Raw genomic sequence first — 18694 nt, 5'->3', positions numbered from 1 at the left:
ACGACGCACGCTCCCGACGGCGACCGCTTCGGCTCCTCCCCCTGACCCCCCTCAATCTTTCTCTTCTCCAGCACCACCTTCTTCCCGCCCCCTAAGCCCGCCCCTTTTCCCCGCCCTTCCTCGCCATTTTGGGCGGAGACATGACCGCCCACGTGACGCCGTGCTCCCGTCCTCCTCCCGACTGAGGAGGAAGAGCAGAGAGGGGAGGGGGCGCGAGGCAAGGAAAGCTCTGGGGGTGGGGGAAGGGGGGCGGTGTAAGGCTGAGTGATTTCCTTCCGGCACGTCGCCCGCTCCGTGGGAGGGGGTGGGGGGTTTCACTTCCGGGACGGTGTTCCGGCCCATTCCGGCCCATTTCCACCCCCTGAGGTAGGTGCTGCTCCTTGACTGGACTCGGGCCCCACACCCCAGTGCCACTTCCCTGCACCGGGGTCACCTCGCCCGCCTTCCGCCGCAGCGCGCTCCTGGGGCGCTCAGCTACTTTCCTTCATCCCGCCTCCAGGCACCGGGCGACCTTCCACCCCCTTGGCCCCCGGCCGGGCTGATTTGCCGGACCCGCCCCCTCGCGGGGCCCCTCCCTCAGGACCCCGGGATGGGTGGCCCCCTCCCCCACCGCAGACGGGACACACCCAGATACGCACACCCACCTCGCGGCGGCTCCCCGCCCGCCGCCGCCTGGAGCCGGTCCCCGGGCGCCGCCCCCTTCTTAGTTCTCACCTGAGCGCTGGCTCCCCCGCCCGACGTCTTGTCCCCCTCTTCTCCAAAGTTCCTCAGTGACATTTTACCCTTTAGTTAGTTCCCCTCTCCCCATGCTTCCTAACGCAGAAGAAAACTGCTCAAGTGCTGGAGTGGCCAACCCCATGCCGTTCCCAATTCTCCCTCTTACAGCTCTCACCCCTCCAGTGCCGACGGTAGCGAAAGACTTTACTCCAGGGGCTTCCTCACTGGGGAATTGCCGGAAAGAGCAAACAAAAAAGGCGCTGGTGTAGGCTCCAAAATAAACACATCTGAATTCATGATGGCATCGACAGAGGCTCTTATTGGATTAAAAGTTTCAAAACAAACAATAACGCTTTGGAAAAAGGTCAGATTGGCTAAAGTTGATTGTTGAAAACAGTGTATACACTTCCCTATTTAATAAGTGTGTTGTTAATGCGGGGCAGTACTGTGAACTTGGCAGAATAAGTTCCTGAAGTTTCAGGTGTGGTATGACTATGTAATATATAGATAAGTGGATGCACATTGGGCTCAAGTAAATGTCTTCCTATTCGGATTTATACAAACTACTTTCAGTAGTTGAAACTGTACTTTCAGCTCTCTTGTGTACAGCTTTAGGTTTAGTGTTTCAACCATTCTTAAAAAATATTTTAATGGAAAAATGTTGGGCATACTTGGTAAATGCTGTATTTTTTCATCGGATCTGGAGAACTAAGTTTCAGGATGGAAGTATCATCACCACCTTGAAATTGTCAACTTCGATTTTGGCAGATACCCAGCTTTGCTAATTTTGACAACTGAACTTCACATTCTCTGCATCGTGGTTGAATCCTGGCACAACTGTGGGATTTTTTCTAACCTAGAGTTTGCCTCACAGCCCTATAACCAAAGTCTTTTTGTGGCGGGCTCTGACTCTTAAGCTTATAAATATTAGCCTACATTCATGTGTAATATTAGTCCCTTTATAAAATAGTAATTCTTGCAGCAGGTAGTAGGATACTAAGAGGGATATCAAGCCATCTGTGTAGAATTGCATTTATTCAGAAAGCTTTCCTCCTCCAGAGAAAAGTAAAGTTGTTATGAGATTTTATGTTCAGTCTGCAAGTACCTTATAGTTAACACTTAGTCCTTCCCACTACCTTCTGTTGAACTTTATTTTGATGTTATATACCTTATTAGTAAGGAAAGCATGGTCATAACATGAATTTTTAGGAGTCTGCAGATCACTTTTTAGTTTTAACTGTATAATCCTGTGAAACTTAAACTAAAAACCTGTTGATAGTTCTGTTTCCACATCTAAACATAAGGAAGGTATTTCTTTTACCTGAAAATTTTGAAATTTTACCAGATAACTATATTTAAATACTTTTGAAATTGAAAACGTCCCGGAAGTAAAATTGTAATTATTAATGAGAATATGGTTTTTTTCAGCAGGGTTGAATGTACCCTCAGGCACGATCATGGAGAAAGGTGGGAACATACAATTGGAGATTCCTGACTTCAGCAACTCTGTCTTGAGCCATCTAAACCAGTTGCGCATGCAGGGCCGTCTCTGTGATATTGTGGTCAATGTGCAAGGACAAGCTTTTCGGGCTCACAAAGTGGTGCTGGCTGCCAGCTCCCCCTATTTCCGGGATCACATGTCCTTGAATGAGATGAGTACAGTCTCCATTTCAGTCATCAAGAACCCTACTGTTTTTGAACAGCTCCTTTCTTTCTGTTACACAGGGCGGATATGCCTGCAACTGGCAGATATCATCAGCTACCTAACAGCTGCCAGTTTTCTGCAGATGCAGCATATTATAGACAAATGTACACAGATCCTGGAGGGCATTCATTTCAAAATTAATGTATCTGAGGTTGAAGCAGAATTAAGTCAAACAAGGACAAAGCATCAAGAGAGACCTCCAGAGTCTCACAGGGTTACACCAAATCTCAACCGCTCCCTTAGCCCACGACATAATACCCCAAAGGGAAACCGGCGAGGTCAGGTTAGTGCTGTGCTGGATATCAGAGAGCTAAGTCCTCCTGAGGAGTCCACCAGCCCTCAGATCATTGAACCAAGTTCTGATGTAGAGAGCCGGGAGCCCATTCTTCGGATCAACCGAGCAGGACAGTGGTATGTGGAGACAGGAGTGGCAGACCGTGGGGGTCGGAGTGATGATGAAGTTAGAGTTCTTGGAGCAGTACACATCAAAACTGAAAATCTGGAGGAGTGGCTTGGGCCTGAGAATCAGCCTTCTGGAGAAGATGGGAGTAGTGCAGAGGAAGTAACAGCCATGGTAATTGATACCACAGGCCATGGTTCTGTAGGACAGGAAAATTACACTTTAGGATCTTCAGGAGCCAAGGTGGCTCGGCCAACAAGCAGTGAAGTTGACAGGTAGGTTTGGTTTGATTTTGTTTTCCCATGTAATGGCTATTGTGTAGACATCACTAAATTGGGTCCTGTGTAGTACAGAGAGCATTTTCCTTACCTGATTTTCTTGGTCAGAATAAGTTGATGTTGGGGAAACTGGAGGTGTGCCAAAAGACTTGCATTCTTGTTTTTTTAAAGCAGGAAGCTCCATTCCTGAAGTATTCACAGTGTTGTGAGAACTGTGGTAAAGTTAGACACTTCCATGAATCAGAATAGCATCTGCAGCCACACTAGGATAGGATCAGTAATTGCCAGGGCTTCCTCGGGATTCCAGGCAGGGAGCCGATCATCAGCTGGGAGCCTGGCAGCATTGCCCTTCCTTGGTGTGTTATCACACAGGTAGGTGGCCTCCGGAAGCCTCACTTTCTTTTGTGGCACTGCTTCCTTTTCTTTGCCCCCAACTACCAAATTAGAGGAAGTATGGTACCAGCAGTAATTGTTCTTTTCAAGTTAGTAAAATAGTAATTCTGAAGAAAAGCATTACTGATGTTTCTCATCTCTTTTTTTCCCTTGTTATGTGATGGTATCTTCCCTGTTGTCTTTCATGGATGACTGCTGCTACCACAGGCCTGACAATCTCCCTTTTTTCACCTCACTTTTCTCTTTTAATATGTTGTATTTATTAGAACATTTCCTTTTGGTAGAAATACCATGAGTTTCAGTCAACTGAGAGAAAGTCTCAATTGAAAGAAAGAAATATTACTAATTTAGATGGGTAATATTTGTTCTTTTTCTCTCTTAAAAATAAATTTAAATTGACTGTATGAGCAGAGAAAACTAAAGAACTGTTATTTTGGTTTGGTCTTGAGAAACAAATGTATCACAGAGATTCAGTTAGTGTATACTGTATCCATTTCAGGTGGTCTTTCTATGTTATGTTATGTTATGTTATGTTATGTTATGTTATGTTATTTTTGAGAGGAAGTCTCACTCTGTTGCCCAGGTTGGAGTGCAGTAGTGTGATCTCGGCTCACTGCAGCCTCCACCTCCAGGGTTCAGGTGATTCTCCTGCCACTGTGCCTGGCCTCAGGTGATCTTGATTTGAGTATTGTCTTCCTGTGTCCTTATTAAAATAATCTTGAGCATAGAACGTGTCCTCCTATGTTAGAACTGTATCAGAAGTTCTTGGGTGATGGGTGCACCAAAATCTCACAAATCATGGAAGAACTCACTTATGTAACGAGATACCACCTGTTCCTTGATAACTTACGGAAATAAAAAAAATTAAAAAAACAAAACTATCAAGTAATATCAGAACCAGGTGTGGTGGCTCACACCTGTGATCCCAGCACTTTGGGAGGCTGAGGCGGGTGGATTACTTGAGGCCAGGAGTTCGAGACCATCCTGGCCAACATGGTGAAACTCCATCTCTACTAAAAATACAAAAATTAGCTGAGCGTGGTGGCCACGCGCCTGTAATCTCAGCTATTTGGGCAGCTGAGGCAGGAGAATCGCTTGAACCCAGGAGGTGGAGGTTGCAGTTAGCTGAGATTGCGCCACTGTACTCCAGCCTGGGCAACAGAGCGAGACTCTGTCTCAAAAAAAAAAAAAAAAAAAAGTAATATCAACTTTAAATGCAAAGATTTTTTAATCTCCATGATCTGTATCAGTAGTCTAAAATACAGGTTATTATGGGACCTTGGAGAAGAAACAGCCAAAAACCTGGCAATTACATAGAAGAAACAAAATTATAGGCCCTGTTTTAATTTATTCCTTTATGGTCTCCCAGTATTTATTTAAGGAAGAAAGCTTATATTTAGCTTTAGCTTCACCAGCTCATATGGTCTGTTATGTCATTTTGTGTTTATTAAATTTACTAGGGCTAACCTATTATTTCAAATCAGATTATGTATTAACTCTATGAAAGTATTTCTCAGTTATTTGTTGCATGGTTTGTTCCCCCTTCTTTAGCCATAGAATAAAGAGGGGCGACATCACCATTTTTCAGGTTCTTTGATGCTGCTTTTCTATTAGTCCCCTTTATGTTCCTCTTCCAACAGATTTAGCCCCTCCGGCAGTGTTGTTCCCTTGACAGAGAGACACAGAGCCAGAAGTGAGTCTCCTGGGAGAATGGATGAGCCTAAGCAACCCAGCTCCCAGGTATGGAGTTGTGGATTTAGAATTGGTGTGGTGTTGAAGGAATTGCTACTGTGTATGAATAGAAAATAATGAAAAAGGAAAGATGTAGGAGAGGTAACAGTGGCCCTGTTAAAGAAATACTGTATTTTTTTTTCCCTGAGGGTAGCAGAAGTTTAATATTAAAATTATACAGAGACATCACCAGAAAGGAAAATTGCAGACTGGTATTTCTCCCAAGCGTAGATGCAAATATCTTGAAAAGAACATTAACAAATTAACAGTGATAGCTGGTTTAACATTTTAAAATTAATCATTGTAATCTTTCATTAATAAGGAAAAAGTGATAAATTACATATGGCAATTTTGATAGATACAGAAAAGAGCAATTCAGAAAAGAGCAATTGGCTAAAACTCTTAGCAAACAAGAAATACAAGGGAACTGGCCAGGCACGGTGGCTCACGCCTGTAATCCCAACACTTTGGGAGGCCAAGGCAGGCGGATCACCTGAGGTCCGGAGTTCGAGACCAGCCTGACCAACATGGAGAAACTCCGTCTCTACTAAAAATACAAAATTAGCCGAGCGTGGTGGCGCACGCCTGTAATCCCAGCTACTCCGGAGGCTGAGGCAGGAGAATAGCTTGAACCCAGGAGGCGGAGGTTGCTGTGACCCAAGATCACGCCATTGCACTCCAGCCTAGGCAGCAAGAGCGAAACTCCATGGCAAAAAAAAAAAAAGAAATACAAGGGAACTTTCCTAATCTGATTGAAAGTATCTGTCTAAAAACTCTGGAGAAAATATTTTAATAGTAAGTTATTGAAAGCTTCCCTTGTGTGATTGGGAATGAGACAGAATGTCTGCTACCACTACTTCTACCCAGCTTTTTATTTGTAGTCCTAATCAGTGCAATAAAGCAAGAAATACAAATTTATAGCATAAGGATAACAAAGAAAGAAATAGAACTTTTGTTATTAGTAGACAGCCTGACTTGTTATGTAAAAAATGCAAAGTGGAATACTGTATTTGATTATTTTTTTTTTTTCTTGCTTATGGGCGTGCAGGAAAATACACTTTTGGTGTCAGCAGAGTTTGGGAAGTATAAAAAAATAAGATTGTGGAACCCTTTCCTGATTATAATAACCACACTGTACAACTGATAATAATAAAAAATAACCCCAGAAAACTACATGCAGGTAATTTGCAGGTAATTTAGGACCTGGAATGGAAAGTCTGATTTTATACGTGTGTGTGTGTGCACGCACATGTGTACTATGTATATGTAGTATACACACACTATGTATACTACAGTATACACACACTACATATACTATGTGTAGTATACACACACACATTTACCAAGTTACTAATTTATAACATTTTATTTATGTGTGTGTATATATATTCTTTTTTTTTTTTGAGACAGAGTCTCACTCTGTCACCCAGGCTGGAGTGCAGTGGTGTGATCTCGGCTCACTGCAACCTCTGCCTCCTGGGTTCAAACGATTCTCCTGCCTCAGCCTCCTGAGTAGCTGGGATTACAGGCGCCTGCCACCACACCTAGCTAATTTTTGTATTTTTAGTAGAGACAGGGTTTCACCATGTGGGCCAGGCTGGTTTTGAATGCCTGACCTTGCCATCTGCCCGCCTCGGCCTCCCAAAGTGCTGGGATTACAGATGTGAGCCATCGCGCCCAGCCTGCATTATATATTTGTAAACAAATTGCTTATTGCTTATGCTTTTTTTTTTTTTTTTCCTATTTTGAGACAGGGTCTCACTCTGGTTGGCCAGGCTGCATTGCACTGGTACAATCTTAGCTCACTTTAGCCTCAACCTCCTAGGTTCAGGTGATTCTCCACCTCAGCCTTCTGAGTAGCTGGAACTACAGGTGCACACTACCATGCCCCGCTAATTTTTTTTTTTCGTATTTTTAGTGGAAATGGCATTTCACCAGTTTGTCCAGGCTGGTCTCAAACTCGTGGACTCAAGCAATCTGCCCGCCTCAGCCTCCCAATTTGATGGGATTACAGGCGTGAGCCACTGTGCCCACTTGCTTACACATTTTTATTTGTGTTTGCTATTTCATGTACTGTATCTTGTCATTTATTTTCTTCCTGAATATTTTGTTAGACTAGCACATTCTAGAAAGGATAGGAATGATGAATATTTTCTTTACAACTCTCCTTAGCAGTTAGTATGAGTAGTTGGTTGATATTTTTGTTTTTTTCTCACAGGTCTGATTGAATGATTTTTTTTAAAGCTCGTGAACTCACAAAGTAGAAGACAATAAATTGTGAACATTTTTGTCTTTAAAAAATAAACACTGTTGAATTAAGACTACATAGCTCATGTTTTTAGCCTCTGCATTACACTGATAGTATCTTGTCTAATTTTTAACTAAACCACTGATTTTTTTTTTTTTTTTTTTAGACAGAGTCTCGCCGTCTCCCCCAGGCTGGAGTGCAGTGGCATAATCTTGGCTTACTGCAACCTCCACCTGCCTGGTTCAAGCAATTATCTTTTTTTTTTTTTTTTTTTTTGAGACGGAGTCTCGCTCTGTCACCCAGGCTGGAGTGCAGTGGCCGGATCTCAGCTCACTGCAAGCTCCGCCTCCCGGGTTCACGCCATTCTCCTGCCTCAGCCTCCAGAGTAGCTGGGACTACAGGCGCCCGCCACCTCGCCCGGCTAGTTTTTTGTGTTTTTTAGTAGAGACGGGGTTTCGCCGTGTTAGCCTGGATGGTCTCGATCTCCTGACCTCGTGATCCGCCCGTCTCGGCCTCCCAAAGTGCTGGGATTACAGGCTTGAGCCACCGCGCCCGGCCCAAGCAATTCTCTTGTGTCCGTTTCCCAAGCAGCTGGGACTACAGGCGCATGCCACCACACCCAGCTAATTTTTGTATTTTTAGTAGAGACGGGGTTTCACCATATTGGTCAGGTTGGTCTCGAACTCCTGACCTCAGGTAATCCAACTGCCTCGGCCTCCCAAAGTGCTGAGATTACAGTCATGAGCCACCACGCCCAGCCTAAACCACTGAATATTTATTGTGTGCATGGTGTAGTAATAGCAGTAAGACATTGTTACAAACTGTGTTTTTTAGTTTTGATAAGATGTTAGATAAAATATTAGGAGCTTGGAGGAAAAGTAATTTCACTCATATTATTAGGGCCCTTTTTCTCCTCGTCTCTCAAATATGGTATGATAACAATGCAGAGGAGGCTGTTATGCAGATACAGACGTGTCACTAATTGACAGTATGTTCTGAGAAATGCTAGACCATTTTGTCATTGTGCAAACATAGAGTTTACTTACACAAATCTAGATGGTATAACCTACTACACACCTAGGTTATATGATATATTCTGTGCCTCTTAGGCTACAAACCTGTATAGCATGTTACTGTACTGAATTCTGTAGGCAGTTATAAAGTCATAGTAAAATATTTGTGTATCTAAACATAGAAACGATAGTGTAAAAATATTGCATTATAGTCTTATGGAAGCACAGTTACATATGTGGTCCATCATTGACCAGAATGATGTTATGTGGTACATAACTGTAAATTCAGTAATGAGACAGACATTACAACTCAATGAGGGCATAAGACAGACTAACAAATACACACAAAAAAATGTAAGACTATACAGTATAAACTTCAGTGACAGTGTTGTGGGACTAGGATTGCTTAAAAGGCAATGGAATCAGTGTCCACTTAAGGAAAGTGTTATCAAGATTTTCTTTCTTTTTTTTTTTTTTTGGAGACGGGATCTTGCTTTGTCCCCCAGGCTGGAGTGCAGTGGTACGATCATGGCTCACTGCAGCCTTGCCCTCCCTGGCTCAAACAGTCCTCTCACCTCAGCCCCTGAGTAGTGGGGACCACAGGCATGTGCCACCACACCCAGTTAATTTTTTTGTTTTTTATAGACACAGGGTTTCACTGTATTGCCCAGGCTGATCTCAAATTCCTGAGTTCCAATGGTGACTCACACCTGTAATCCCAGCACTTAGAAGACCAAGGTGCAGTCCTCACAGATGTGAGCCACCACGTCCAGCCTCAAGGATATTTTAAATGCAGTTTTTAAATAAGTTAGGAAGGGATAATTTATTCCGTTTATAGATAGAATAGGGATAAGAATTAGAATTCTGTAAGAATATTTACCTTCTTGAAGCAAAAGGTACAGACAGGCTATAATGAAATAGGAGATAAGTAAGATTAGGTGGAGATGATATTAAGGGTGATATATATGCCTTAATGGATATGAAAGTTTAATATGGTAAGTCTACTCACCCGTTTTTTTCCGCTACTACAGGGAACTAAAACAGGGCAAGGACTTACAATAAGAATGAATATTGATAGACTTGAAGAACTTCCTGATTATGGGGTTGATTAAACTGGAACACACTAATAAAGTTACTCCTTTACTTAAAAACATTCTGTAACTTTTTCTGTGACATGAAGGTTAATATACTTGGTCTAATTTTCCAAGTGACTTACAGTCTTTTTAACCCAACTTTTCCCACTGCTCATCAGTATTCACTATCTCAAACAACCAGACTCTCCCTGTGTCAGAACCACATTAAACTTATTTCCCTCTCTGCATCTAAATTCTGAATGCCTCATTGTTTTCAGGTGTCTGGGTTCGGCCAAGGCCCAACTCCTAGTTTTATCTGTCCTAACTGCTCCAGTCCTCTTTGATTTTTCCTTTTTATGATACTATTATAGCATGGTACAGTACAATTTTTCCTGATTCTCTAGATTCATATATATTGTTCCTTTTTTATTTGCATTAGTTTTGTGTCTCCTATTAAACTGAAATCTCCTTGAGAGCAGAGACCACATTTTCTTTCCTCTTTTTGTTTTTGTCTTTTGACAGTTTTAGTACCAATAAGTGTTTATTCATTGTATTTTTCCAGGGAAAGGAGAAGGGAAGGGGAAAGAGTCAGCATGTGTTACAGAATGATTAGAAAATGGGCAAGGAAGTACCCAGTACAGCAAAATCAACCATCAAATAAACACACCCCAGTGATGGGGTCACCAATGCCCAAAGAGACTCTGTCTCCTGCAGTTCAGGAATGAGGGGAAGGGACCAGGAAAAGAACAGACAGGTACAGACTTTCCTACCTTCCCTCCCTCTCATAAATTCAAGATTTCACATAAAGCTTTAGTTTCTAGTGGTAAACATGAAGTTACATTTGTTCATCTCCTATTAAGCAATCTTGTGGCCACTTTGACATAAATTTCTTGCGCCTGTATAAAAGTTCTTGAGTTACTTGGATATAAATTCACCATTTAGGCCAGGTGCAGTGGCTCACAACTGTAATCCCAGCACTTTGGGAGGCTGAGACGGGCTGATTGCTTGACATCAGGAGTTCAAGACCAGCCTGGCCAACATGGTGAAACACCTTCTCTAGTAAAAATACAAAAACATTAGCCAGGCATGGTGGCAGGTGCCTGTAATCCCGGATACTTGGGACTGAGACAGGAGAATCGCTTGAACCTAGGAGGCGGAGGTTTCTGTGAGCCAAGATCATGCCATTGCCCTCCAGCCTGGGCAGGAAGAGCAAAACTTCATCTCAAAAAAAAAAATTCAGCACTTTTTCTCTTTCTTGGCTTCCTGACCCCACTTTCTACATGAAAAGCCCCCCATTGCTTCTCTGTACTTTAGGATTAAAGATTAAGTAGGTTTAATGCATCCAAAATCCAGCAGTGTCTTAAGGGTTTAGCATGAATCACATCAAGAAAAGTGGTCTTGACTCAGGAGATTGCAAACAAGGGGTGGAAAGTTCCTAGCTTCTTCAGGATTTTTGCATAAATCATTTCAGAGTTGTGGAGATGCCCTAAAAATTAAATATGTATATGCATGGGTGTGTAGGTTTTCTTTTGGGGGTCAATGGAATAGAGGGAGAAGGGTAGGGGACAAGTTTTTAGGACAGAAGATCTGGCCCAATAGGTAATAGGGAAAGGAGAACACAAGAGAAAGGATGGTTCAAGATCCCCACTTTTAAGAAGAGAGCTCCCCAATCTAATGTTTCAGATTTTTTACCAGGTACAGAAGCTTCTGTCAAAGATGCTTTGCCAGTTTTTCTCTCAATACAAGAAGAAGTTTGTAAACCCCAAAAGAACATGGAGAAATAATTTCCAACTATCGGCTGGGTGAGGTGGCTCACACTTGTAATCCCAGCACTTTGGGAGGCCCAGGTCAGTGGATCACCTGAGGTCAGGAGTTCGAGACCAACCTGGCAAACATGGTGAAACCCCATCTCTACTAAAAGTAAAACATTAGCCGGGCATGGTGGTGGGCACCTGTAATCTCAGCTACTCGGGAGGCTGCAGCAGGAGAATCACTTGAACCTGGGAGGCAGAGGTTGCAGTGAGCCGAGATCATGCCAGTGTACTCCAGCCTGGGCGACAAAGCAAGACTGTCTCAAAAAAGAACATGAAGAAAGACCAGCACATTATATTTACACAAACTAGGCCACTTAGCAATGACCAACTCAGTGAAGTCCTCCAAAGCCCAGACAAATACAATGACTAACGGGGTGTAGGGGAAAGCATTTAGGGGAAACAAGAACACGGGATCAGACACACACAACCCAAGTGCGTTTTATTGCATTTGAGAGACCATGTTTTCTTACCTTCTTTGTATCTCTGACATTATCTTCTTAGGTGCCTAATTAATAGGAGTTTTATCTCTAAGTAATTCTTTTTTTTTTTTTTTTTTTTTTGAGATGGAGTCTCGCTGTGTCGCCCAGGCTGGAGTGCAGTGGCCGGATCTCAGCTCACTGCAAGCTCTGCCTCCCGGGTTTACACCATTCTCCTGCCTCAGCCTCCCCAGTAGCTGGGACTACAGGCGCCCGCCACCTCACCCGGCTAGTTTTTTGTATTTTTTAGTGGAGACGGGGTTTCACCATGTTAGCCAGGATAGTCTCGATCTCCTGACCTCGTGATCCGCCCGTCTCGGCCTCCCAAAGTGCTGGGATTACAGGAGCCACCGTGCCCGGCTATCTCTAAGTAATCCTAAGTAACTAAGTTTACTTAGTAGTTGCCCAATAAATAGGCACCTACTAAATAGGGAGTTATTTAGTTACTTGTAAAATCCTTAATTTTGGAGATCCTTCAAAAATACTAATACACCAAATCAGATGACTTTTTAAGGCCCTTCAGTTAACTTTGGGTATGTGGTTAGTAACTGAAAATTAGAATGGTAGAAGGCTTTGAAGTCCATGTAAGCAATCTGGACTGATGTTTGTTTTAGAAAATTTGGAAACCTTCCGTGTATATGGAGGTTTCATATAAATTATATGGAATAATTCATTAAGAAATAGCTATTGAGCCAGGCACTGATCAAATTCCTAGATATTTGGCAGTGCAGAATGTCCCTCTGCTTACAGCAGAGTTTACAATCGAATAGGTAATTGCCAAGTGAGAGGAATGAAATAATCCACCTCTTGGCAACAGAGAGAACCAGGAGGAAGCGACTTTTGCCTTTGCTTCTTTTTAAAGTTTAAAACAATAAAACTACAAAAAGTATATTGCTGCCATTAACAAGGACCCAATCTACATTTTGTGGTGTTCGTTCTTCTATTGGAACTTCACTGTAATAATTTTTTGGATGAGGCTGGTCATAATATGTGATGTTTGTGCTTATAGTTTATCACTGATTACTAAAATGCATTTACTTTCTGCATGTGGACAATACTGATACAACATTACCTTCCTTAGAGTTGGGGAGATATTTTTTCTTTTTTTCTTTTTTTTTTTTTAATTATACTTTAAGTTCTAGGGTACATATGTACAACGTACAGGTTTGTTGCATATGTATACATGTGCCATGTTGGTGTGCTGCACCCGTTAACTCGTCATTTACATTAGGTATATCTCCTAATGCTATCCCTCCCCCATCCTCCCACCCCACGACAGGCCCCGGTGTGTGATGTTCCCCACCCTGTGTCCAAGTGTTCTCATTGTTCAATTCCCACCTATGAGTGAGAACACGCGGTGTTTGGTTTTCTGTCTTTGTGATAGTTTGTTCAGAATGATGGTTTTCAGCTTCATCCATGTCTCTACAACAGACGTGAACTCATCATTTTTTATGGCTGCATAGTATTCCATGGTGTATATGTGCCACATTTTCTTAATCCAGTCTATCATTGATGGACATTTGGGTTGGTTCCAAGTCTTTGCTATTATGAATAGTGCTGCAGTAAACATACGTGTGCATGTGTCTTTATAGCAGCATGATTTATAATCCTTTGGATATATACCCAATAATGGAATGGCTGGGTCAAATGGTATTTCTAGTTATAGATCCTTGAGGAATCGCCACACTGTTTTCCACAATGGTTGAACTAGTTTGCAGTCCCACCAACAGTGTAAAAGTGTTCCTATTTCTCCATATCCTCTCCAGCACCTGTTGTTCCTGACTTTTTAATAATTGCCATTCTAACTAGTGTGAGATGGTATCTCATTGTGGTTTTGATTTGCATTTCTCTGATGACCAGTGATGATGAGCATTTTTTTCATGTGTCTTTTGGCTTCATAAATGTCTTCTTTTGAGAAGTGTCTGTTCATATCCTTCATCCACTTTTTGATGGGGTTGTTTGATTTTTTCTTGTAAATGTGTTTAAGTTCTTTGTAGGTTCTGGATATTAGCCCTTTGTCAGATGGGTAAATTGTAAAAATTTTTCCCATTCTATAGGTTGCCTGTTTACTCTGATGGTAGTTTCTTTTGCTGTGCAGAAGCTCTTTAGTTTAATTAGATCCCATTTGTCTATTTTGGCTTTTGTTGCCATTGCTTTTGGTGTTTTAGTCATGAAGTCCTTGCCCATGCCTATGTCCTGAATGGTATTACCTAGGTTTTCTTCTAGGATTTTTATGGTTTTAGGTCTAATATTTAAGTCTTTAATCCATCTTGAATTAATTTTTGTATAAGGTGTAAGGAAGGGATCCAGTTTCAGCTTTCTACATATGGCTAGCCAGTTTTCTCAGCCCCACTTATTAAATAGGCAATCCTTTCAGAGTTGGGGGGATTTCTTAGGGTATTTTTACCCTCAAGGTTATAAATAATATGAGTTTGTAATGTTTAATAATAGCTAACATTTATTCAGCACTTTAGTGTATTAACTCATTCAATGCTCAGAGCAACTAGTGAGGGAAATTCTGTTACTATATTCACTTTACAGGTGAGGAAACTGAGGAATAGAAGTGTTAACTAACTTGCTCTAAGTCACACAATAAATGGAACTCACATTTGAACACAGGTTCCAGCATCCTTAATTGCTATGTAATATTATGCATTCATTGCATAATATTTTAGGACCATTGAAGGTCCTAAAAGTTACCATTGTGTTTAGAAAAAAGAGTACTGTTTGGCCGGGCGCGGTGGCTCAAGCCCTGTAATCCCAGCACTTTGGGAGGCCGAGACAGGCGGATCACGAGGTCAGGAGATCGAGACCATCCTGGCTAACACAGTGAAACCCCGTCTCTACTAAAAAATACAAAAAACTAGCCGGGCAACGTGGCAGGTGCCTGTAGTCCCAGCTACTCGGGAGGCTGGGAGGCTGAGGCAGGAGAATGGCGTAAACCCAGGAGGCGGAGCTTGCAGTGAGCTGAGATCCGGCCACTGCACTCCAGCCTGGGCGGCAGAGCGAGACTCCGTCTCAAAAAAAAAAAAAGGGTACTGTTATCATGTTCATTTCTCATGAGAATCCTCTAAAGCTGGGAAATCATATGATAACCTTTGTACCTTATGGATGAGAAGACAGCCTTAGATGTTTTGTCCTTGGTCACCCAAGACCTTTAGTGGGAAGATTCCTCATTCTTTATTTGAATTCAGTTTTTATTATCCAGGGAAATGAAGCAGAAAGAAATATTGATATAAAACAAATAAAATAATCTTAAAACCTCAGTCTTAGTATTCAGCACTTGACTTTACATACTGCCTCCCAAACCTGTTGAGAACTGCCTGTATTGGAAATGCTGAATAGCACCGTCAGCATAGGAGGGGACAAAACATCTTTAGAAATTAAAAGAGCAAAAGATCTTCTATAGTGTCTATCTTAGGAGGAAAAGCACAGGCAACAAAATTAATTGCTAACTAGATGAATCTTGCTCCAGTTACTCCAGAGTCAACTTTGACATTTTCTTCTCTCCGGTACTTGATCTTTTGTTAAACGTGTAATTCCCTCCTACATATTTAAAAAGGTTTTTATCCCCCTAATATAATGACTTCAGAAGTCAGTCATTATTAAGTCAGGGTAAAAAAACAATTTCCAATTGATTTTTTAAAATATAGAATTTTGAACAAAAAGCATTTCTAAAGCCAAAGATTTTTTTGTTTGTTTTTTTGAGATGGGGTCTCGCTTTGTCACACAGCCTGGAGTGCAGTGGCATGATTACAGCTCACTGCAGCCATGATTTCCCAGGCTCAAGTGATGCTCACACCTCAGCCTTCCCAAGGATCTGGGACTACAGGTGCGCACCATCACACCCAGCTAATTTTTTTATTTTTATTTTTTGTACAGACGGGGTCTTTCTGTATTGCCCAGGCTGGTCTCAAGCTCCTAGGCTCAGGTTATTCTCCCACCTCAGCCTCCCAAAGTGCTGGGATTATAGGCATGAGCCACCACACCTGGCCTTAAATCCAAGATTTTTAAGTAATTTATTGAAAGGAATATGTTCATACTGCCTCCCAGTTTTCAGATAAAAGACACCCATGCCCTCAAACAGTTTACTCTAAAGTCAGTTAAACTTTCAGTAGTCTTCAGAGTGAAAATAATATGTTCATATGATACTGAAATATTTTACATAAAAAGGAATACTGTCACTTACAAATTGTATACATTTTTATAAAGCTACCTACTGCTAGATTAAAATGTGGTATTAATGAGAACGTCATAATTTATAATATGTTGCCATTATATATTCTATACTATCTGATATAGTAAATGGTAGCCGTTAGCCACTTGTCACATGTGGCTATTTAAATGTAAATTGTAATTAATTGAAAGCACTTAAAATTGTAAAAGTTACTCGGTTGTATTAGCCATATTACAAATACTCAATAGCCACAGGTGGCTAGTGGCTACTGTAATGAATGGGGTAAGTTATAGAGCATTTTCATCATCCTAGATAGTTCTGGCTGGGCGTCATGGCTTACACCTGTAATCTCGGCACTTTGGGAGACTGAGGTGGGTAGATTGCTTGAGTCCAGGAATTCAGAACCAACCTGGGCAACATGGCAAAGCCCCATCTCTGCAAAAAGTACAAAAATTATCTCGGAGTGGTGGTGCGTGCCTGTGGTCCCAGCTACTCAGGAGACTGAGATGGGAGGATCATCTCAGCCTGGGGAGGTCTAGGCTATAGTGAGCCGTGATCACACCACTGCACTCCAGCCTGAGTGAGAGACCCTGTCTCAAAACAAAACAAAAACATAGTTCTTTTAGACCAGCACTGCCTAAGTACTTGATTGTCTGGAATATAATTGTAAGATTAGGATCCAGGGTGTGGTGTAAGTGGGCTCAGTTTCTCCTCAGATTACTGTAAAGTAGTACATTCAGCAGGGGTTTAATAAGCATCCAGTTTGTTAGCCAGACATTAACTTTACTGTGTTGTTCTTTTATAGTAATGGAATAGAGTATTCTCAATTTTTAAAAAATTATTATGGTAATATCTTTACTTTTTGGTAATAATTTTCTGTTTAGTTCTCCACTGAAAATATACATATATCTTAGTAACAAGTAAAAATAGATTTGATTGCTTTTAATATGTATGCTTAATAATATTTGTTCTTTCTTGGTTATTTTCCTTACCTGGTACAGGTAGAAGAATCAGCAATGATGGGAGTAAGTGGCTATGTGGAGTATCTCCGAGAGCAGGAAGTATCTGAGCGGTGGTTCCGGTACAACCCTCGTCTCACCTGCATCTATTGCGCCAAATCTTTCAACCAGAAGGGAAGCCTGGACCGCCACATGCGCCTACACATGGGGATCACACCTTTCGTCTGCCGCATGTGTGGCAAGAAGTATACCCGGAAAGATCAGCTGGAGTATCATATCCGCAAGCACACAGGCAACAAGCCCTTTCACTGTCATGTTTGTGGCAAAAGTTTCCCCTTCCAGGCCATCTTGAATCAGCACTTTCGCAAAAACCACCCTGGCTGTATACCTCTGGAGGGGCCTCACAGCATCTCCCCGGAAACAACTGTCACATCTCGAGGACAAGCCGAGGAAGAGTCACCTTCACAGGAAGAGACACTTGCTCCTGGGGAAGCTGCCCAGGGCTCTGTGTCCACCACTGGGCCAGATTGAAACATCCGGGGGAGGGGGCTGACCCTCTTCCCCTTTGAGCCATAAGCAGCCAGCATCAGAGCCATGGGCTGATATTTAGATTCACAAAATGCCGCATCACTAGGCCAGAAGACGCTCCCAAGATGTTGCCAAACTGGAGGATCAGCAACATACACAAAAGCACTAAAGGCTCTTCCCTTCTTACTGCCCGCCTCACACTTTGGAAAATAATCAAGCAAATCAACTTTCTAATTCAGGGATCAACAGCCTTGGTTTGTTAACTTTATAAGAAAAAAGGTTTTTTAACAAAATGATGATACGTGGTCATTTATCCACCAGTCATGTTTGAACACTGTACTTTGGTCTATATCATCTTGGTGGCTATAATTGCCCAGATCTAAAAAATGCAGCAGGAGCCTTGACCATCCGAAGCAGCCAGCCACAAGACAGAAGGAGGTAGTCATGATGGTGATGAAAAGGAGAAATTTCTCCTCTTCCTTCCCTGCCATAACATGCATTTTTGTGTTTCAAGAAAAAACAAATGAATACTGGTGGTTCTTATTTTGAAAGGTTAGACTTTATCTTTCCCCTGGCTAGGCATCTAATACTTTGCCTGATTATTTCATATAATCAGCCATCTTGAAGCAGTATTCTAGTAGACAGCATCACCTGAAGCACTTGGCAACTGGAAGTAAAATGAGCAGCAAAGTGTATGCAATAGGTACTGCTACATTTGGGGGCTTGAGTGTTGTGTTGAGGAAGAGAAGAGCAGGGAGGGAAGTGTTTTTATGTTTTGCAAATATCAAACAGCACAGAGCCGTACTGCAACTTCCTGACTGGTATTTGTAAACCATAGTGCTACACATCCTTGGGTAATGGCTCTCGTTCAGGTGAATTAATGTGTTAGGCTGACTACCAAAGTTTCATCCAGTCTCTTTGGCTCCTGTTTTCACATTCAGCAATATTGTACATCAGAAATGTCACTTTCCAGTGAAATGAGCCTGGATTGTATTTTTAAATCCACAGGTCATATTTGATAACTTTTATATGAAGTTTTAAACATGTTTTTTCTGCAGTATTGTGGTTGAAGAAATTCAACACTATGGTTCTTACTGCAACCACAATTTCATTTCCTTATGCATATGTAATAGTTTATATTTTCAGGCATATAGAAGAACCTCACTTAAACCTATGTCTCGG

At 41.9% G+C, this 18694-nt stretch overlaps 1 protein-coding gene across 2 annotated transcripts; it reads left to right on the top strand.

The window, feature by feature from the left end:
• The first annotated feature begins 44 nt into the window (after nt 1-44).
• ZBTB37 (zinc finger and BTB domain containing 37) lies at nt 45-18032 on the top strand. 2 transcript variants are annotated; one of them, XM_025402532.1, is made up of 5 exons: nt 258-366; nt 886-1081; nt 2149-3097; nt 5134-5233; nt 17027-18032. In XM_025402532.1, exons 3-5 carry the CDS (start codon nt 2175-2177, stop codon nt 17513-17515), a joined length of 1512 nt encoding a protein of 503 aa, XP_025258317.1. In that variant the 5' UTR covers nt 258-366; nt 886-1081; nt 2149-2174; the 3' UTR covers nt 17516-18032. The 2 variants fall into 2 exon arrangements, with proteins under 2 accessions (XP_025258328.1, XP_025258317.1); XM_025402543.1 differs by lacking the exons at nt 258-366; nt 5134-5233 and adding an exon at nt 45-217.
• Nucleotides 18033-18694: the final 662 nt, after the last annotated feature.

Source organism: Theropithecus gelada, chromosome 1 (assembly GCF_003255815.1).
Source record: "Theropithecus gelada isolate Dixy chromosome 1, Tgel_1.0, whole genome shotgun sequence".
Taxonomy (NCBI): Eukaryota; Metazoa; Chordata; class Mammalia; order Primates; family Cercopithecidae; genus Theropithecus; species Theropithecus gelada.
The sequence above is the reverse complement of the archived record's forward strand: the minus strand, read 5'-3'. Positions and strand labels throughout refer to the sequence as shown.